The following is a 22753-nucleotide window of genomic DNA, read 5'->3' as shown; positions in this document are numbered from 1 at the left end:
GTGCGAGATCACAGAAGGCTTGGATCATGTATGTTCCTCGTGGGGAAGAAAGAATCTACGCACTATGGGTTTAAATGCCTGAAACTTGAAGGGAAACTGCAATGGGAACAAGTGTAATTATCTCACACCCTTTATGAAAGCTGATAAATTACTTTAAAAAACATTTTTTTGCACAGAGCTACTTCAATCATGTGTGAAGCAAATGTGATATGGAATTAAATAGTACACTGCCTTTTGAAATCTTTAAATGTATAAAAAATAGGGAAAAGGGAGTCTTGGAGCAATGTTTGACTTAAGTTTAAAAAAAAAAAGGAAATAAGTTAAAAGCCACATTTGCTACATTTTACATATGTCCATCAAAATGGTTACACTGACGCTGGCAAAGACCATAGGGGTTTTGTCTGTCGTGGTAATTTGATGTGCACCGATGCCTTCCAAGATCTTATTTCTTTTAGAAATTACATCTTCAAAACAAATAGAGCTACAAATACCAGAGTAAAACCTGCTACTGATTTGTATCATTGGTGCTCACAGCCTCATCCATGGTCCCAGCAGAGGCAGTCCTTGTTGAAGTCTGCAGTTTTATCCAAAACCTTTAATTTTAGTCTCAGGTAAAAACGCTTTGTTTGACACCTGTTGTTTATGCAAAGAAGGGGGCTCCCTTTAAAGACATCTGATAAAGGGGAGAGCCAATGCTATGAAGAAGCGTGAGAGACATCATAGTCACTGATGAGCTGTTTGATGTAGGACAGTTTCTCATGGAGATATTCGCAGCGTTTCTTCTCTTCCCTGTAGCCTGGGAACTTCTGTGGTGGGAAATGAGAAAGTAGTTTTAAAAAAAGGTTTTCACATTATTTGCAAAAAGATTTATATTTTAACCAGCTACCTTTAAAAAAAAAAAAAAGTTTGCCCCTTAGCCAAGTTATGGATAATACCCAGGATGAGAAACCTATTCCTTAGGAGAACTGATGAAGAAGAGGAGGAAATAAATGGACCAAATGTGCAGGACAGTTGCAAAATCATTCATGACAAATGCTTCAGATAAATTTATATTAAAAAAATAAATACGGATTGTCAACCATGTTGAGTGTTGGCGTTGCATAGTTTGTCTAAGCACCAGACGGAGCCACATTGCCAATGCAAAATAGCCTCGCAAAGGAACTTGTTTTGGTGGAACGTGTACGTTCAAAAGGTTGTTTTTCAGTCTTGCAACAAAAAAACTACGATTTGACAGAATATTGCAAGTTTGTACAGTCTAGCTAGCGGTCTGGATTCACCCTGCAGAGATCTGAGGAGCCGTTAACCACGGTCCTCGTTAATTGACCAGAGTTTAAAATGTAAACGCAAAGAAAGCAGAAGTTAAAAGACATCCAGCTGAAAGACAGCAAAATTTCCAGCAGAACGACAGCAATCCCGGAAATGGAACATCATGAATATAGACTATAGTCTCAGCAGTGTTGTGACGGTCTTAAATTTATCATGACTATATAGCTAATATAATTGCATGCTTCACATAAGAACTACTTTTCATAAAACTAGCTTTCATTTGCTTTGATCTCTTTCAAGTCTATCTTTCTGCGACTTGAAAGTCAAGTTACTAACGCAACAGAATGTAGATCTAAGGGAATATTGGCAGCACAGTGAAGCTGAGAGCAGGGCTGTGTGAGGGCCCAGCTAAATGAAGAACACTGAAACAACAATGAAAAAGACAGCCTGCACCGTTCAGATCTCTGAATTATCCAAGGTCAAGCTGTGTTGAAAGAATGGCCATACTTCAAATGATTTTTAAGTAGTCCTTGAGCATAATGTCTGGCATTTCAAGCAGCTGATTAGTAATGATTAAAAAGGGCAGTTATGTTTACACAGTACATAGGTTCAGTAGATTATTGGCACTGTATACAATTATTGGGGTCCTGTTGAAAGTAATCAAGGATTCAGCTTAAATAACATTTAGGTTTTTTCAAATAAAACCATTTAAATGTTTGACTTACCTTTCGATACTTGTTGTACTTTTCTAGTATTTGCTCTTCCATTATCTAAAAAGTACAAAACACAAATCATTCAATTTTATTCCAAAAATAAGTCATCTGCATAAAACAATACCTTAGCATGTATTGCATGTATCAGATCAGATCTGCTTGAATGTATGTACCTTATATTCTTGCGTGCCAGGAGACAAGCTTTTGATTTTGGTTCCTAGCTGAACAAACATGTGAGTTATGGTGGCAATCCGGGAGTGGAGGTCTTTGTATTCATCATACTCGCCACAGAAATCCTCATGGTACCTCTCACGCTGCTCCAAACTCATGATGGTGCCGTATGTGCTGCAAGGAGATGAAAGAAGCCATTTCCTCAAATTGTCTATTAGTGTAGTACCTCTTCTTGACACAAGATGGGAGCATAAGAACATAGACGAGGCTAAAGATCCCTCACCATTGGAGACAATTCTTCATTGTATGTTTCAGTAGAACCAGTTATGTAACCATATATGTAAATAACAGCAATAAATACAAAGACAAAACTAAATCAGTCACTGTAAATGAATGAGAAAAAATAGCAAATGCGATTTTAAAAAATTGTATAGTTTCAATATAATGTTCAATTTTCAGATTTACACCCACGGTTTGTTTTCAACACATATTTGAATAGACACTATCTGTGTAAAATTAAATTATGCCAAATGATTGCAACAAAATGATATCAAAATATGTTTACACTCACAGCACATAATCTGGCTTCTCCTCAGAGGCCACAGCATTTGTGATTTCAGGATCTGGATTAAAAACACAGGATAAAGAAAATGCCATTAGCTTCAGTTGAGTCAATACAGTCTTCTATATGACACTTTGTCATTGTCTGAATGTAAGGCAACATGTTATTGTTTTGCAAAATGCAGCATTAGTGTGTGTGTGTGTGTGTGTGTGTGTGTGTGTGTGTGTGTGTGTGTGTGTGTGTGTGTGTGTGTGTGTGTGTGTGTGTGTGTGTGTGTGTGTGTGTGTGTAGAGAAGCTAAGAGCGTGTGGGTATCAGGAGACATGTCAGCTTAGAGACGCAAAGCACTGCTCAGGCTGTTGTTGAGTCAATCAGCCACATAACACACTGAGGTATCAAGAGAATGAGCTGAAGGGAGCAAACACGGTCATGCTTATGAGCAAATACTGTATAAAAGCACCCGCGGACTGCTGGTCACCCAGAGAGACCTTACACACAATCACCACTCATCATCAGTTAAAAGTCTGGGTGGTTAACCTGTTATTTTTTAGCTAAGTATAAAGGATAAACAATCACTGAACAGTGTTTGGAGATAAAACCACTGCCATGTAATAGATGTAATATTCAAACAAAATAGTAAGTGAAGCATTAAGTGATGTAAGGAGGATTGTGGAATATAAAATGTGGTTACACATCAAAACTCCTCTTCAGTAATGTGTTAGTTTTAAGATGTGATCACATGGTATAAAAGAATATCAGTCAAAGAAAGTCTACGTAAAAAAAAGGACCTTACCCTCAAGTTTGTCCGGGTTCTGCTTCAGATCAGGACTCGTCTCTAACCATTCACTGCCCTTGTTGTCTTTTAACCACACCCGCTCCTTGTCTTTGTGCTTTTTTGATTTCTTCTTCCTGTGCTGGCTGTTGGCGAGCTGCTGGTAAGTGCAGTCAGAGTCGCCTTGTGGTGGCTGGTAGTTGCTTCCGTTGGGTTCTTGCTCTCTTCTTTCTGAGACAGGTGTGTCAGTGATGCTAGACAGTTTGTGCATTACCGGAAAGCCGTTGTGGTCTTCTGGTAAGCCATTTTGGTTACCAGTATGGTTACTTGTCCGTTGAAACTCAGTCTTTGTGTGGAAACCGGGGTTAAGGGTAGGAGCTGCAATTTCATGTCCTTTATTGTTTAAGAGTCCATTTACTGTGGGCGGCTGTTGCAATCTCTGGTCCACAAGTCTTTGTCTCTTAACAGCTAGCCTTTCCAGTGAGTCAAAAGGCACGAGACGTTTCTGAGGAAGGAAGAAAGAAGGAGAAAAAAGAAGAAAAAAAATGTTAATATAATAATAATAATAATAATAATAATAATAATAATAATAACATAATATTCATACCATTTCTTTACAAAACCACTCCTAACTTGACAATCTGATGTCACTACCCATTATTGAAATTTACTTTGTAGTTTTTACTGCATTCACTGCACAATTTCCGCATTCATCAAAATCCAACAAAACAAAGACAATACATACATGTTTGCATAAACAGCCGTACATAGAAAACATGTTACACACAGTAGAATAAAAAAAACACCTTTAAAAACAGAGTGGTCCCTTTCACACGTTTAAAGAGTAGTAACAAATATAAGGGCTATTTACCACTGCATGCGTTTTTGCCGTGCTGTGATGTAATGTCGTATCCTCTGAGGCCTTCAGCATAGACACATGTGCTTGAGGATTCCTTGATTGGTGGTTGATGTGTGGCTGTAACTTCCTGTTTAACAGAAAGAAAGAACAATAGATGAGACAAAAAATACATATATTACCAATGTGGAATTTAAAAAGATTCAACTTTAACTGTAATTAACCCTGCAAAGGTAAGTGGATTTACAGGAGAACTAATAATGTTGAGCATTAACATTAAACAGAGTTTTGGTTTCTGATTTCTGTACGTGCTGTTCATTAGCACTTGTACAGAAATGTGTAGGACTAAAAGAACAAGATGTGGAAGAAAGAGGGGGGATATAATAGAAACAAATGGTGCTTAGAGCTGTAAAAAAACGTGTGTGTGTGTGTATGTATAAATATATATATATATATATATATATATAGATATATATATAGATATAGAGATCTCTCTCTCTCTCTCTCTCAATCAATCACAGTAAAAAAGGAGAAATATTTCTGTCCAATTACTATTTTGTTGACAACAATCAACACCAAAATCCCCCCTGGACATGTAAAAAAGTGAAGACCCCTTTGCACCTACAACCCCAAGGCACATAGAAATAGGCTGTGCAATGTGAGGTAGATTTAATTATCAGTTAGTTGTAACAGCAGAGACTGCATCTCCATTTGGTGCCTCTGACCCACCTGGCCAGCAGCCTGCTGATCAGCTGCCTCTCCTCCTCGCTGTAGCCGGGCCAGTCCCTCTGCACATGCTTGTAGAAGTCATCCCTCAGCAGGTAGCTGCTGTCTTTGGGATTTACTTTTGCAACCTAAAATAAAATTGACCACATAATGTTACTTTAAACTCCCTATAAAAAGTATTTAATTTCTTTATTTAATGGAATATTTAATATTAATTTATTTAAAGTCTATTCGTGTGATAAAATATTTGAAACCTGTTTTATTAGATCATGTGAATTAATTTCCTGGGAATAATGACACATTTCCAGGGATCTGTCAGATTAAAAAATATACAAAACCTTTGTGTGCAAACCAATTATGCATGCGTTTAAGGATTTATATGTGTGAATAAATGCATACACACACACACACACACAAATTATTTCTGTGTACCTCCTCTAGTATGGCACCCAGCTCAACCTTGTCCTTAGGGCCGGCTCTTTCTCTTTCCAGCCACAGCAGCAGCTCTGGTTTCTTGTAGGGTTTGAGAGCTAGGAGGTGGATGATACGCTCCCTTAAGGACTTCAGGGTCGGCGTTAGGATTCCGCCGTTCCTCCGGTTGTTGGTAGAATGCTTAGGGAAGCTGCTGTCTGATGCAGACAGAGGAGCTGACCTCTTGTGGAACTTGACACATTTACCTGAACACAAAAACGTAGATTTATGTATGTGTGATACAGTCAGTGTCATTAAGTTGTACTTGTATTGCACTGCCCTCAAACTCAACACTGTATCAGAAAAAAATGTCTCAGTATTCACAACAAAGCTACGTCACTAAAGATCATTGTAACTGATTTGTAAGCCCTGAGCAAGAAACGTCTATAACAGGACCTCAGTTAATAATTTAGTTAAAATAAAGCATCATATATTTTTATGTAGGAGGTCAAACAAAAGCAGAGATTTAATAGAAGAGAGTTAAAAGGCAACCAGATTTGACAACTCCCACCCCTGCTTTCACAAGTTTAATGTGTATACATGCTCTCTGGGCTGTTCTTAACAATTGGTCTAATGGGGGTAATATTCATTAAAATATCCTCTACTAACTTTTATGTCTAGCTCACATGTTACATATACATGTTGGCCTGCAGCTATTTTTCTTCAGATGTAAACACCCCATTGATCAGCGCTTACATCTCTGCTGTAGACTGACTGGGCAGTGAAAGCTAGCTCTCTGTACTAATCCCATTACAGGTTAATCTGTGCTTTAAAGGCCAATGTGGTGCAGAGGAACCTGAAAAGAAGGCTTTCCTTTCAACCACAAAAGTATGTCCTGCCAAGTGATAACTCCATGCGTGATGGTTACTCTGCAGTACTAGCAGCCAATAATGCTGTTAAAACACACACCAAATTATAATAATTGTAGTTTGGGTATGGAGTGACAGATGCATGCTCTATAGGTTTTGGCATGCCAGATAATATGCACTGTGTTGATGAGCATCTCCTTAGGCTGAAAGTGGAATGTAGAGTACAGTTATTAAATCTTTCCCAAAGGCCCTATATGTGGCTAAGTCATCTTTGCCTTAAGACCTGATGTTACACAATCCACACAGTCTAAAATTGGTCTAAACCACACAGAGTTTCATCTTCCCTGGAGCTCCAGCACTGACACAGGGGTCCAGAATCACGCCAAGTAGGAATATTGCATAACAATGGCAAAGGTTGGAGAAGAGAAAAGAAGAAGGAAACTAGCCTGGCACTTCATTTCTTTTCTCATAATGTTAATATATTTGGGAAAATTGATTAATATAATCACTTACATACACACAAAACTAAAAGGTATAGTTGAATTTGTTCTAAACTTGCCCAGTTTGGCAAAACAGACGGGAGCAATGTACTGCTGTTAACAAGGGCAGCAGCAGTATGTATTCTTGCAAACCCAAAAGAATATTACTTTAAGTACACACCATATTTTGATTATTTTCACAGCTTTACCCTGACGGCAGACAGTCCTTTACAAAGAGGAACTGAAGCTGTGATCTATACCTTCTTCAAAGCCCAAAACAGTAATTTTACCTCGCAGAACACGGCCCGTCTACCGCTGCCTTGATCAATTAGCTGGTTTGTGGTATTGTTTGACTTTAGTGAGTCTGAACTAACCCTTCTAAAACACCAACGTTCACAATAACACAAACAAACTAATTGATCAGGGTAGCGTAGACCAGCATGTTAGTAAATAGAACTTACAACAAACTGACAACCAAATGCCAACATTTTTTTACAAAATAATAATTATGAGGGCAGGAGTTAGCTTTTGGTCTTATTTGTATGACTGAAAATGGTCTGTTAAATATATATCTGAATAAAAAAACAGACATTCAGATAGCTGTCTAATCCCTGCCAGTGAGAATATATTCAAATCAATGTGTTTTCTTAAAAAGGATATTCAAATGTCATGTTTGACCAATTTTGAAAGCCCTAGTTTGCACATCTGGTTTCATTACACATCAAAATAGGAAAATATTTGGTTTTCAGCAATATATTCTCATGAGACGCAAATGTTCCTTTCACTTTTATTGGTGCTATTACATTTCTTTTTCTGTTTTTATATGCCGTTAATGGATTCACATTCAATTTGCTGACCTCTCTCCAAGTTTAAAACAGTTTGGCCTTTCCCAATGAAAATCTGCAGATGCATCATCCTCTGATCATCTGCTTTTGCTGAACAGAGACCTCTGGTCTATTCTTACTTGGATGTGTGGCTCCTGGTTTAATCTCAATGGCAGACCGGCTCCAGCTGTCTTTCTCCACCTGAGACATCCTATCACGGGTCATCTGGTAGGAGTCGTCGGTGGCGCACACAGTGATCTTGTCCTGGATGATGCCTTGACCTTCCAGCTGCTCACGGCCATCACTGCAAAACAAAAATACAGAGCCGTCAAACCGCAGGGCTTTCTGCTGGCTGTACAGTAAACTCTGTAAAGACATAGGCCTGAAAAGCTGTCTTAGAGCAGTATACCAACATGGAGGCCATGCAGAATAAAGTGGCTTTGTGGTGGGAGCTGGCTAAGACAGGTCTATGGTTACTGTATGTCATTTCACATGCCAGATATAGCTCTGCAGTCCACTTCATGGGAGAACGCCAAATATTATGATTCAAATCAGGCTAGGGCCTGCGGGAAACCACCAGGAGCTTGGCTCTGGCTAGCACACTTGCAAAACAAAGATCAACTTCATACATTTTTTTAAATTTGAATACATGAAACGGCGCTGCATGCATGAAATTGTGATTCCAAATTCATTTTGTCATATTAAAAAATAAACTAAAAGCTTTTTTTCTTTTTATCCCATTTTCATTGTCACAACACAATATATATGTGAACACTGATTCAGGGCAGGGAGCACAGGATATTGCCCTCACACTGTTACGGCTCCAGCAGCTCACTGGAGCCAGAAAAAGTTTTAGGTTCAAACCACAGTTAGTCATCTGGCATCAGGAAGACAACAACAGAGCATAACCGTCAGTTTGCAGAGTATCCACTTCATAAACAAGGCATCACAGGTCTCAGTAATGAGAGGGTGAGGCCAGAAATACACAGGAAAAAATTACAATAACCCAATTCTAAGTACAGCAAGCTAACTGTCTCTCACCATGGCCTCAGAGACGTGGGTACACAGAGAGCTGAAAGACTGAGGACTATGACGACACAAAAAGGTATCGTCTTGGGTCACATATGCCATAACCAGTAGATCACACCAAATACTTGGAATCTAAAAAGTATTGTGATTGGAATCTGAGCCTACCCTACAGTTTTGGGTAAAGATTTTCAGAAGAAATAAATTAAAAAGTACTTGATTTGCAATTTAATGCAAGACAATACAGTAGGCAAAAATAACAAGTTCCAGCTAATTAACTCCATACCTTGAAACATATTGATGGATGCAGTCAAAGCTGGCTTGAGGTTGGTCTTTGCTGTCGCTGGATAAGTAGAAGGTGAAGACACGAAGAGCGGAAGGTGACTCTGGTGTGGGTGTTGGGATCTTGATGTACTACACAGAAATAGAGAACACAGTCAGATTTGACTAAAAACATACAGGCCAACAAACGTATTGGAAGATGATTGGCAAATTATCACATAAACAGACAAAACACACTGTTTTTTTAAGGCTTTTGTCTGTTATATTGTTTCAAAGAACTGATACCAGTTATTTTAACTTCAATTTTTTTCTAAGACATCTTGAGTTCATGCATTTTTGTAATCTTTCAATCTGTCGACTTGTTGTAGGGAAATAAGCAATTATTTACTCAGCAGATTGTCAGAGACAACTGCTGCCAAATGCATCGTAGCCAAGAGCTAGAACATAAGTCAGTAAGGTTCAATTTTCACAACGACACACAGCACAGACTAGACTCCGACAAATCTGGTTAAAAAGGTTAATAAGTAGATAGTTAACCCTCAAATAACACAACATCTAAAAGCCTGATAGTAGCTACTAAAGGCTGCACTGTTGAACGGAACATATGCTATACTGACAATTATTCCATTGCCGCTGACAATTTCTAAAGCCATACCAGTAGTGGGGATAACAATACACATAGGTTGTTTAAAAAAAAATCCTCTTGGGAGCAAACATTTACTCTACAAAGTTAATGGCTGTTATTGCAGTAGACTTTGAGATGTGAGCTATATGAGCCGTTTGTCAATTTTATATTCTGGCCTGTTGATGGCACAGGAAGAAAGCTCAGAGAGTTCCCAAAAATGAAAGGATTCAAACGATACTTTTAAAAGCAGTGCTGGTGTCTAAATGAAGACCACAAAACGACTGTTGGTCACATTAAAGAATAGCTTTTTTATTGTTGATTTATTTTAAAATGAGGCACTGATATCTGCGTTGTCATTCAATCCGGTAGATAACGTTTAGGAAACGGCGACATATTGGCATCAGGTTTCGGTACCACACCCTAGGGGAGCATGGATGTGCTCTGTACGTGTTAATGACATTCTGACCAGCAGATGTAGAGATTTCTTTCAAGCCATTCATGCCATTGTTTGTTCATCAAAGAGGAGTACTGTCTGGTAAAATGATCCTCAGAGATTGGTAAAAGTGCATTGAATCCAGATGACACAATTGCGTGTCTTAGGTCAGAGTACAGGTCACTGGGGAGACATCTGGGAGATAATAATAACTTGCATACAAGTAGTGCAAGAGTTTGACTAGAAAGCACTTAGTTTACAATGGATGAGCTGTGGGAAAATCTTCCAATAAAGTGAAGTTCCATATGCCTTTGGTAAACACTGATGGCAATTCACCACTTGCAGATCTTGCTTTCATTGCATTACAACACGGAGACACAGAGACACACACACAAAAAAACACACACTCACACAAAAACACACACACCTTTAAATAAATCTCCCTGGGTAAACACTGTTTTTAAGCATTTGATCCACTGAGGCGTCCATCCGATCTCCTGGCACACTCAGTGGAGCGCAGCAGAGCCAAAGCTGCAACCTCCAGGGCAGAGAAATGCACACACAAACACACGCAGAGACCCATAATAACAAATGGAGAAAAATAAGGATCAGAAAAACAAGAATCTACACTTATTTCACCACTGCAAAAGATGTTTTTTGCATGTGAAAGCAGAACTCTGAAATACTTTCATTTAGCTCTATGGGAAATGCTCAGCACTAAATTGCAGGAGTTTTAAGGGGCACATAAGTAAGAGGAAATAAATGGATACAGAGAGAGACTCTAGCTAGTCAGGAGCTACAGTTAATATAGTAAGTGAGTTAAATTTAACAGTGAAAGGTCCCTGTGCACAGGAGAGCCACACAATTATTCTTCACTGTATCCTAACTGCGGTGGTGAGGTCAGCAGTTTCCCAGCAATTCCATTTTTCATGCTGCATTTCAGCTGGGCCATCTTTTTGGGGTGGGAAACAGATTTAAGAATTAAGTTTGGGGGATTTCCTCTACTTTCTCCTGTTCTATCCCTCACGCCCACATGATGCCAACCCACTCATCCAACCATGTTTCCACCTGTATTTGTGCATGACACTTGCATCCATGATCTCAGATTGACTTTGTATACAGTATTTTATATTGAACAGTAAAACTATATATCACAAATTTATGTTAAAGTATGTTATTCAACAGTTAAAATATATACAGTGATGTTACTAGGCGCGCCTAGCGTCTCTGAAACATTACAATCTTAAAAGTAAACTCACTATGCATGTGTCCAGGAGATTCACCCTATATATTTCAACAACAAAAAAGGTGTTTAAATCATAGAATTAAAAAAAGAAACCTAGAAACCCCAAAATAAAACATACCTCCCTGACAACATACACACGAAAAGGTCCCTAAAAAGGTTAAAAGACTGAGGCTTCAGTCGGAACAGAGCAGCGTGTTGGTGGGCTGTATTCTGGAGTCTGAAATCCTCTCACAGCCTGCGATCAACACAAGGTAAATGCACTTGTGTGCATTTTTAAAACTATATTAACTTTATGAAGTTTCTAAAAGTTTGATGGCAATATTGTTAGCATGTTAACAACAGGAGCTTCTGCATATATCTTTTGTCAGGAGTTCTCATATCAAAATAGAATGCATCTATGTCAAAGGGGCCTGAAAAAAATTACAAAAAAAAAAAAAAAAACTGCGGCTCTACTTTGATCTGAGTGGATAAATTGAGCCATCTAGGGATAAACTGACCATCTGACTTTTTAAGACCATTGAAAAATTAAAAACGGTTATTCAATATTCCATTCATAAAAGTTGCAGTGTAATCCCTTGCTGCACACGTATATACGTGCAGGCTTTCACCACAGGAATTTACTCAAGCTATAAATGGCTGAGCTATGTTAGCACTGAAAAATACAGACCAGCTTGCTTATAGTGTGTCTGACATTTCTTATTCAATGTGTCTAGTTTGGATTATGTAATATTTGCCTGTGGGTATCTCTTCAATGAAACATGCTTAAAGCCTGTAGGCTAATGCTGGGTGTCTCATTGTTTGTTAGCAATTTAAGATTATACACATGTTGTCATCACACTGGAGAGCTCCCCAGGGGGATTATTTCTCACCATGTGATAGAATCTGTACAGGTTTTTCTTCTTTTTTTTTACAGAATCAGCTGGCAAAGCCTGTGAGTTCACACATCTCTATTTGAGGATGGCAGGAAGAACGGCAGATGTAAAGCACTTCTAGGTGAAAATTAAATGTTTTAAATAAGTTTGAACTGAAATGTTATGTTTATAAAGTCAAAATCTATTTTTTATACTGAGCCTTTGCCACTCAGTGAGGAGATCATCATCCAATCTTCCTTCACAGTAACAACAACAAAAACAAATATTTGGATTCTGTTCACTGGAACATGCCATCACAAGATTCCAGCTGTTGCCAATACCCAGTGATGCATCGCACCCAGGAGCACTGGACGGCATCAAACCAGTTGTGATTGCTTGTATGACCTCCAGGGGCGGATGTCAAGACACCCGCTATGCAAACTACAACAATCACTCTGGTTCTCAGCCGCCAGGGCCCCCACTAAAGCCAGGGGCATTCTCCTGAGGGGCACACAAGGCAAGTCAAAACACAGAAGCGCCCTCACAAAGAACTAGGCACTTCATCTGACCATGCATAATGAAATATTTATAGTCTTCCTTTCAAGTAAAATATTCAGAGGATGTGTAGGTTGCTTCTGATCTTTGAAATTCTTGAATGAAGCAAAAAGAAAACTGTTGCAACAAAACAAGCCTAAATGAAGTTACCATTACGTACATTACGGTACCATTACCATGTAAACATTTTCAAACCAGTTTTATTTTAAGCCAAACATTGGACCAGACTGGTATACCACTAGGTAAAATGGTGAAAAGTAAGACCTGGAATTATTTGCTTGGACCGACGATGAGATGGAACCGTTACTGAAAGGTATGTAAGCCAACCTAACTGATAACACTAACTGACATACATCATTAATTAAAAAAGGTCTCCGTTTCTGCCCGTCCAGACTACAACGCAACCCCTCAGGTTTCTAAACAGGGTCGGCAACATTTCCAAATATCTCAGTTTTGTTTTAGCGGCTCTGAAATACCTGAGTAGCGTGGACGTGGGGCGTAAATGTAGGAAAATAGATGTGTTTTTTAAAGATTATTTTTTGGGCATTTTGGGCCTTTATTTTTGACAAGTCAGATGAAGACATAAGGGGGGGATGACATGCAGCAAAAGAGCCGCAAGGTCCGAGTCAAACCCGATTCCGATATCAGCGCTTAAGGCAGTATCAGAGGTAATACAAATACTGGAATCGGTACATCTCTATCCATTTCCTTCAATTATTCACCCCAAGACAAGCCAGTCTTATCTCTGAATCTACCTCTGTTTGTCCTCACATTTTACACTTAATTCACTTTCTAATTAATGCAGCTCCGACAGCTCTGACTCTTTTCAGTATTTCCTCATCTACCTACATCAACAGAAAATATAAAGCCTTTCCCATTTTCGTTCTGCACCATGATTCTCTCTCAAAGGTTACAGTGTGCGTATGCCGGTGTGTCCATCGGTTTTCTACGTCTACAAGCTTCACAACTTTTTTGCTTCAATATAGTTGTTTACTTGCTGAAGTCTGCCAGACTTCTTTCAAGTTTTAGAATTCCCATCAACATGAGCCTTTAGAGCAAAAGAAAAAATATCTAAAGGCTTATTCTATATGGAAATGTTGGTGGTGCACATAAATATTCATGCAAAATAAATGGATGTAATGACATTTTTTCTGTTTCAAATGTGTGAGACCAAGCTTACAGAAGATGGATGCTAATCAAACAGTCTTGTGGAGAGATCTACTCAGCCTAATTTAACTATAAAGGCAGGAATCTCTTTGTGAACGTGCATATCTGTCTGTCTGTCATTCAAATATCTCGAGAACCGTTCATCCAATCTACCTCACGCTTTGCGGGTGCTGCCTGAGTGTGCAATAAACATAGCGTGTCAAATGTGGTGCCGGTTGGACACACAACACATTTAATATTAATAAAATGTGACTAAACCATAGTAGGTGATATGTGCAGAAGTGGGGGCAACATGTCACATGTATTTTTGAAACACAGGAATAAATGTGAAATCTTGAAGTAGTCCAAAATAACTAGTACATATGACAGTAAATGACGCGTATACTATACGCGTAACTATAACATGACAGGTGTTTTGATCCGGATCCAAAGAAGCGCACACCTGGCAAATTCCTCAAAAACTGCGTCTGTGGTAGTTCTCACTACAGTAGGGGTCTCCAGGACACACAAGCACACACAAAGTGAAAACAATACCAGCGTCGCTGTTGCAGTTGGTAAACACACTGTGTGCACGCACGACTTTAAACAGTATCCACCGAGGCATATACAAACCAAACAAAATCATACTGCCATAACAAATGGGCTGCAATTTGGTGCACAACGTTCACTTAAATGTCCTTTTCTGAGCTTCTATAACTCTTTATACCGACTGAACTCTCCATGTCACACATAAATGAGCCCACATTCATTACCTTAGGCCTAGATTATTTTTATTCCCCGATTTTGCTATGTTAGTCATGTTGGAAAGAAGGAACATGTGAAGAAATATAAACTCTTCACCCTTCTAATGCGGAGAACGCAGGAGCAGCAGTTTAAGGTTTGGTGAGCTGTTACCTGCAGCTCTAAATGTCACCTCTGTGCATAAACCAGAACTACAGTGATATCTGTGAGTGTGTGTTTACACTTAATTCTGAAACTGTGAAGGCTGCATGTGGGTGCGTGTCAGTGTATTTTAAAAGGTTTCTGTGGTATTCAATGCCACTGTGCGTGTACACAACACAATACATTTATCTGTATTAAGATATAAAACAATAACAATTAAAAAGAAAAAAGGCACTGAGATGACAAATAGTATGTTTTCATCTTAATTCTTGGATAAATTAATGGTTACATTTTCTTCCCTTGACAAAGGAACAGTTGCAAGCCTGAACACCAAACTCATCCTCCAAAAACTGAATTTTTATTTAGGAGGATAGTAACAATCCCCTTCATTCCAAATTCAGTCGCAGCAGCGAGCTTTCCCCACGGAAGGAAACCATTTCATTCTTTAAGCCTTCGTCCTGTATAACATGCAGCTTAATCGACAGTTTTCTTAGCTGGTCACTGGCACTTTTGCATGTTTCTATTTTTTTTTTTGTGTATTTGTTTTCTGATAAAAAGTTTAGCTAGCTTACTTTAAACACTATAAAGACTGTTGTGTCACTCACTTACCCTCCTACAAGTTCATATGGCCACTTGGCCAGTGTGAATGCCAATGGCAAAACCGGTTTTGGGGGAAGAGTTGTTAGTAGAACTGTTTAGAAGTGGACTATTCCTAAAACTACGTTCCTGTAACTACCTTGTTGGAAAGCAGCTTATGAAGTTTCTTTTTTTCTTTCTTCCTCACTCTGATCTCTGTGACATTTAAATATAAAGCACTAGAAAGCAGACTAAATGTGCAACAATATTTTTGAAAGACTGACAAATAATCACTTAATTGATTCATTGTTAACTGGGTTACAGTTACTTCAATTTTGAAAACCGTGTTAATCGGTTTACATTACAGTTGACATAATTGGAGTATATCTAATCTCATCATTGGCACACACCCACACCCCCACACACACCCCCACACACACACACCCCCACACACACACACCCCCACACACACACACACACACACACACACACACACACACACCTCATTTTACTAGTAAGCCTTATAATACTTACTATACTTAAGTCTGTAGAATCAGTTTTAAAAAAAGAAGTAATAATTCAATTTACATTATTCTTTGTGATAATCAAAGGCAACTGGCCTTGCTAGAAATCCATGAAGATATTTTGTCTTTCATCCAAAAGCCTTCTTCAGTTCGGAGCTGGCTCCTAAGAACTTAAGGAGCCTTTTGGATGAAAGGCAAAACATCTTCAAGAATATGTAGCAAGTCCAGTTGCCTTTGCTTGTGATCACAGACAACTACCATGACCTGGATGACAGAGAACCTCCACATTTACATCTATTATTCCTCTATACATATTTTGGTTTATTGTTTTTCTTCTGATCTTGTTTTCTTCAAATTGTTATCACTGTTTTGTGGACACACCAGCCTGTTAAGATAACCTATGAACTTATATGGTCTTGAACCACAAGATTACTTACTACATTAACTTGCATCATATTTGAATTTTACACCTGACAAATACCTAGTAAGTAATACAGAACACTGCCCTGCCATTAGCAGTTGACACAAGTAAAGTAAAGACTGTCTGTATATTATTAATGAGCCACAGTTTGCTTGACTGTCATAAATGTCTACACGTGTTGAAGACGCAGGACGGGAGAGGCTCGTTTTCCTGTCTTTATCAAAATATAAAGTGGATTGAAAAAAAACTGTGAAGTCTGCTGTCCGTGCACTGGGCTTATGTTTCCTGCTAGCTTTTGGTTGAATGTGGGGTCTGGGTGTAGATCTCATGCAGGCTATTGTTTCCACATCCTCTGCAGCCTGAGTAATGGGCTTCTGAAAACAGGCTGTCTTTTGTTCTGGCCTCCTCGGCTCCAGAGTGGGATGCCATGGCACCGCTTCCCCTTTCTGGTTGATAGGAGAAAAGGGAGGAGGTGCCGGAGAAGAAGGAGGGAGTGAAACCTGTCGCCACCACCGCTGTCTGTTATCAGCAGGAGGTAAGTCACTCCGGGCCTGGTGCTAATGCAAACTCTGTGCATGTGTGTATGTGTGTCTGCGTTAATCCAGCGTGAGCAAAGAGACTCAGTTCCATCTCCTCTCGCCAGGGCGTAATCAGCATTACTGCCACTCAAGGACTATCAGCCAACCATCTCCGCCACGGACTTAGAGACACACAAAGACAGACAAATACAAACACATAAAACGCTCAGACAGCTAGCCAGACACCGGCCTCATCCTCACTAAACACTACTTCTCATCATCTTATACCCAACAAAAGAGACAAATCATTCCCAGGGCCACAAGTTGACACATGCCATCTAAGAAAGCCCCCCTCCACAATAGAGGACAGCGATACAAAACACAATGTGCGTCTGTGTCTCCGGCCGAGTGGAGCAACAAGGGACGGGGGGGGACGGGAAGCAGTGAAGGGCGTGCAAAGAGGGAAAGTAGAGATTTTGCATGTTTTTCGTATTTATATTTATGATCCAACAGACAATAAGTCAATGCTTGGAGCTACGCAGTGTCTTCTCTCTAGCTGAGTTACACATACTGGCACTGGGTGATTAATGTGGCTGCCTTGAGTGTAGTCAAGCCCTAGCCTGTAATCGCCTTCCATTCCTTTTCATTTGCAATTTCACAGAGGGATAGAGCTGCTGCCAGAGCTGCAAGCTCCAGTATTTGGGGTAGAGGAAGTTAAGCATGAAGGAGGAGGAGGGAGGATAGGATGGGTGCTGTGCCACAAGCATCCCCCGAGGTTTTCCCTCCAATGCCAAGAACGATACGTCTCTGGAAGGTGCCTGAGGGCCAAACTGTCCACTTCAACAAATTGTTGGTCCGACAAAAGTTCCTTCGTTCTCTCATGCTAGCATTTGGTATTGATATCAGGACTAAAAAAAAAGTCCCAATACCAATAGCAATGTTTAATTACTAAGCTGTATGCCTTACTCCGTAGAAGTGACTGGGCTCATTTGTTCATGTGTAGGATAGTCTCTCCTCCAAATGCACGCTGATGTAGGATCTGGCTACTCCACATAGCATTCAAGGATGTGGAGAAAATGTGCTGTGGTGTAATTTCTTTAAACCAATCAGAATCGTCAGGGGCGGTGCTAAACTCCGCACAGAGCCTCTGCACAATAGTTACGAGAGAGAACTAGCTAGCTGTCTCAATTTACCATGCAGAGATCTGAGGAGCAGTCAACAATAGTCCTCATAAATCCACCAAATTTAAAATTCCAACACAAAGAAAGCAGAAGGAAACGGAAAACACATGCATCTGGCTGAATTTCCTGCAGCACCGGAGCAGACCCAGAAGTGGAACACCAAGGACAGAGACTATGTGTAAGGCAAAATAAGGCTTGATCATTGCTTTTTGAACTTTGAAAAACAAAATGCAACAAATAAATGCATGGATAAAAATTAATATAAGTCATGCACCAGCAACTTGGTAAAAGATCTTCAAGATGATGCAAAAATTTGATCATAACTTAAACATGAATTAAATTCCAGTATATAAACATAGAATTGAATAGATGGGCCCCATTGTCACCGATACCTGATCCAGCTATTTGCGTCAGTACCGGCCCGATATCCCATATCAGTATCGGATCATCCCTATGGCAGAGTGCTTTGTTTCCACATATGCAGGGCCATGACACGCGTGTGTGTGTGTGTTTCCTTTTATGCCTCATTTGCTCTCGGTATGGATTATTATGTGAGGGAATTAGACGGGACACGTTCATCAAGGACTTACTATCTACAAACTGCTTAATCGGACAGAGAGCACATTTTTCTAAAGCTGCTGATTTTCTGAGGGCCGCTTTTATGTTGGTCTTTGTTACGCACACATGCTAAATATATATCTAATCCGGTCAGTGCACAAGAGATTTTTAGAAAAAGTAGCTAACTATAACCCACAGTGTTTAAAACATCATAAACCCCCAACAATGTCCCCTTTTGTGGGCACACACGCCAATTAGAACAAGTGACATCCACAACAAAGCTCTTTTGCATTGTGAAATTATGCTTACGTTCTAAATTGCCATACATTTTATCAACATGGTAAATACTTTAAATGTGATGTTTAAGGCTGCATTTTACAGTAGTATTTAAATATTGTAAATAAGTGGCCAGTTCCTATTCTGATAAACTGATAATTCAGCTTCTACTGCATTGAAAGTAACAGAAGTGTTTCCTATGTTAACCCCCCCCCCCCCCCCCCCCCCCCCCCCCCCCTCCCCCCAGATTTCAGATTGAAGTCTAGACTCCAAACTTTGTTATGTTTGTTTACTAAATGTTTATGATGAAAGATGTTTGCAGTAATCTTCATTTTAGTCTCCACTCCATTAAATCCACAGCAGGGACGTTTCTATCATGGTGGGCACAAACAAACCCTGAGGTTAGGCCACAACACATCTGGGCTGACTGTACTGGATTCGTTTTGGGTGATCCAAAGAGTGCAACACAGCCTACATTCCCCTGCTCATTGTTATTCAAATCAGAGGAGACAACACACAATCAGAGGGGGGACTCTGGGGATCTCAGCATAGGCAGCGTAAACACACACACAGAACAAAAAGAAAACTATACTCAACACACAGATACTCATAGAAAAGCAAGTGACAAAATGCCCCCATTCAGACAGACAAATCAAACAAGCACAAACCACACACACACACACACACACACAAGAGGGTCCTCAGGGAATACACTCTGGTCCTGGGCTAAAGACTACTGCACAACGGGCAGAAGGGCTAGGACAGGAAAAAGGACCTGAATAAATCATGCATTTAGGCCACACAGGGTACAGCATAAACACACACATAAAAAACAACCACAACGTCACAGCAAACAAATGCAAGCCTTTGACGCATTAAACTGCATGCATACATGCGCAGTATGCTTGTCACTCACACACAGACACACCACTTGCGGTGCTCTCTCTCTGTCATTACACACACAGAGAAAAAGTGGGACTCCAAGCTGGGAATGGGAGAGGAAAATTAGCAGGGCAGAGTTCATTACATCTGCCTTGCTATTACTGCAGCAAAAGTGTGCCAGTGCTACACACACTCACACATACAAAAAAACCACACATATTCATGAATGTCTGAGTCAGACAGACAGGGAAAGCTAATGCAAACTGAAGCCCTGATGCCTCACACTGTAATCAAGAACATTATGGCTCCTGTAATTACCTCTAAACATTCATTTGGTTAATAACTTCAGCTCTCAGTGCCACATACAGGGAGTGGTGTGAAATTCCCTGCAATCCCTCTGCCATCACGGCAGTGGTGCAAAAAAGGGACTGTCATGGTATAAAACCTTGAATACAGGCTCAGTCATTGATTGATTCTTCAAACATGTTTACATTGAGTATTTAATACAGCACGGTACTACATATGATTTCAGAAAAACTACCTTATAATCAATGTAATCGGTTTAATGTCCTTTCTTTTATTCTAACAGGTGACATTCCACCCCTGCATGGGTTGCGGGACAAAGCCAGTGAACTATCTATCTTAAGTGAACTAGATTGAAGCGTGTCTATTTAAAAACACTTTATTTTACAAGTACATTAGTTTCTCAGATAAATTGGCACTGAATCCAATCTTAAGCAAAGTTTTTTGGCCGGCTGCTTCTCAACACATACTCTGTCCCAAAGCTTAGTGTGTGAGCCGTGAAGCTGTGGATTTGGTTTGCAGCTTTTCTTCTAATTTAATGCCACACATATTTCTGTCAAGGCCTTTGCAGTTGGGATCGACACAGCCAGAAAAAGAAGAGCAGCTGATCAACTGACCTCTCACACTTGAACCGGATCAGACTCTCGGGCAGACAGTCCTAATGTAACGGGATTGTTTGTGCAGCAGTCACTTTAGGGACTTTATCAAAACTAACTGAGTAAATTAAAAGCTCGCACCTGATACTAATAAATGAAAGGACGGACATGACGTAAAATGAATAAAGATTAAATAATAAACCTAACTGTGCAACACTCTTTTAGGTTAAACTTTTTAAAATGTACCTCACTGACTCAAATTAAGCAGGAACAACACACTCCAACATCATGCACACACTACTACAGGTTTAAACCCCCCGCAAAACCACTTTGCTCATCTTGTCGTGACATGATAGGGGGTTGCGGCTCTTTCCAGCCCATGCAAACAGAATTGACTGGAAAGCAAAGTATTCCCCAAGGACACAGCTGCTCCTGACTTTAGCCAAAACACACACAGTTCAGGCGACATGCTGCAAATTATTCCATTTCAAGCACACAAGAGTTTTAACTGATGTCCGAGGGTCTAAGTGTGTTACATATCAAATACACACTTAAACATACGTTTTTTAAGTCTATTTCCCCAAACGAGAACAAGGCAAAGAAAGTTAATCTCTGTAACTGAAGGCTCCTCATTTGAATTATGATAACTCCCTTCCCTGCTGTAGACTGAGCACACTTCTCCCTCCCTCTAGTCCTTTTCCCAGAGCAGCTCACTGACCTAACAAAGCCTCTCCACAGTCACCAGTCTGAACCAGTAACCTGCATGCCTCCTATCTGCTGGAGACGTCCAGCTATACGCTCCCATCTGAGCACCCCCACCGCTGCTGTATGGTGGGTGGTGTGAGTCAACAGCAATTTCTGATAAACAAAAGCTTATTTGGAGGTTGAAGAATTTAACATTGATTTGGTATATGTTGTTGTTTTAAAATAAAGTCACAGTGATAGCTATGTTGCCTTTGTAACAAAACCATCCGTTTAAACTGAGTTGAATCTTGGTGTATGCAGATGAACAACACTTGGTTTAAAAAGGGATCTTTTTTTATTGCTAGATTGGGTTTAACAAGATAGGCTACTGTGCACAATGAGCTACACTTGTAAAGATTTTAACAAACTTACCCCTTGGTTTCCTTTGAAACAGATTGATGGTTCACTTGGTAAAGATCCCTGTGGTGAGAGAAAGACAGAGAATTAATGTGACAACGTTGCACGTATTCAGAGAGCTCTATAACCCAAAGTAGTCCAGTGAACAAAATTAGGCTTTAATGTGTTTACCTTTTGCCACAATTAATAAAGTTACACAATCAATAATTACTGTGTGCTGTTAATGGTCTGCACTGGAGCTAATTAAGAGCCTAGGCTAGTTGTCAATTAGATAACTTGGCAGACTGCGGGCTTTCGGCTTTAATTTGAAGCACAATGAAGGTTTCCCAGCAAACAGCTGACGGGCTCCTCTTTCCCGACAATCACAGGCTTCAGTAGCCTACTATGTGCTTCTCAGCGATTCAGAGGTGACTGTAAACTAGTTTGAGCGACTCTCATGTATTGATTTAGACTAGGCCTATACTACAAAAGACGCTATTTAAAAAATAGAATAAGCTCAAAAAAGTAACTTACCAAAGTGCAACAGTGAAAAGCTCAGTCGACAACTTTAACAAGTGAATTCATCTCCAAACACACGCATGCACGCACACACACACACAGCGAGAAAAAGGTACCTTGAGGTTTTGGTAAGCCTCCAGCGCCCTGATAGCCGTGTCCGTGAGCTTGACGTGGTACAGCGTCCTGTTCGGGCTGTTTTTGTTATTTTTTTCACAGGAGAGCCCGTACTGGTGCTCCTGTCTGAGCGAAGCCATCGCTGGCTTTTCTCTCTGCCCTGCAATTAAAGCTGCTTTCCTCTCTCTGCTCAACTCGCGTTCTGCTACGTCACGATGTGGGCGGAGCCACGGCGACAACAGCACCAGTCTATTCACGGGGAACACCAGAGACAGTACACTGGTGTAGGCCTACTCTTATTAGCATAATAATCTATATTGTCTTGAAAATTGGTTCGTACTTTAAAATGTACATACATAACAATATAGGCCCATATATGTGTATAAATAAATATATATATATGTATATATATAAGTGATAGTTCAATGACATGTTATTTTCAGGATGGTTCAGGTGCCACAGGAAATTCTGCAGGATGTCCCTCATTTCA

At 39.9% G+C, this 22753-nt stretch overlaps 1 protein-coding gene across 1 annotated transcript; it reads right to left on the bottom strand.

The window, feature by feature from the left end:
* Positions 1-459: 459 nt before the first annotated feature.
* On the bottom strand, positions 460-22454 carry LOC117946848 (RNA polymerase II elongation factor ELL2-like). Its single transcript, XM_034875272.1, has 12 exons — positions 22266-22454; positions 21667-21714; positions 8961-9088; positions 7789-7952; positions 5498-5742; positions 5069-5193; positions 4355-4469; positions 3505-3988; positions 2722-2773; positions 2153-2324; positions 1992-2036; positions 460-806 (listed from the first exon to the last, which is right to left on the bottom strand). The coding sequence occupies exons 1-12, from the start codon at positions 22401-22403 to the stop codon at positions 696-698; spliced, it is 1827 nt and encodes a 608-aa protein (XP_034731163.1). The 5' UTR covers positions 22404-22454; the 3' UTR covers positions 460-695.
* Positions 22455-22753: the final 299 nt, after the last annotated feature.

This window comes from Etheostoma cragini, chromosome 1 (genome assembly GCF_013103735.1).
Source record: "Etheostoma cragini isolate CJK2018 chromosome 1, CSU_Ecrag_1.0, whole genome shotgun sequence".
NCBI classification, from domain to species: Eukaryota; Metazoa; Chordata; class Actinopteri; order Perciformes; family Percidae; genus Etheostoma; species Etheostoma cragini.
This window is presented reverse-complemented; position numbering and strand designations above follow the sequence as displayed.

Bases quoted from the DNA above. Each gene is read 5' to 3' on its own strand.
- LOC117946848 (XM_034875272.1), bottom strand. From the start codon at position 22,403: ATGGCTTCGCTCAGACAGGAGCACCAGTACGGGCTCTCCTGTGAAAAA. The intron at 2,774-3,504 runs GTAAGGTCCTTT...TTTTTAATCCAG, and splicing joins GAACCCGGACAAACTTGAGG to ATCCTGAAATCACAAATGCT. The intron at 2,325-2,721 runs GTGAGTGTAAAC...ATCTCCTTGCAG, and splicing joins GAGAAGCCAGATTATGTGCT to CACATACGGCACCATCATGA.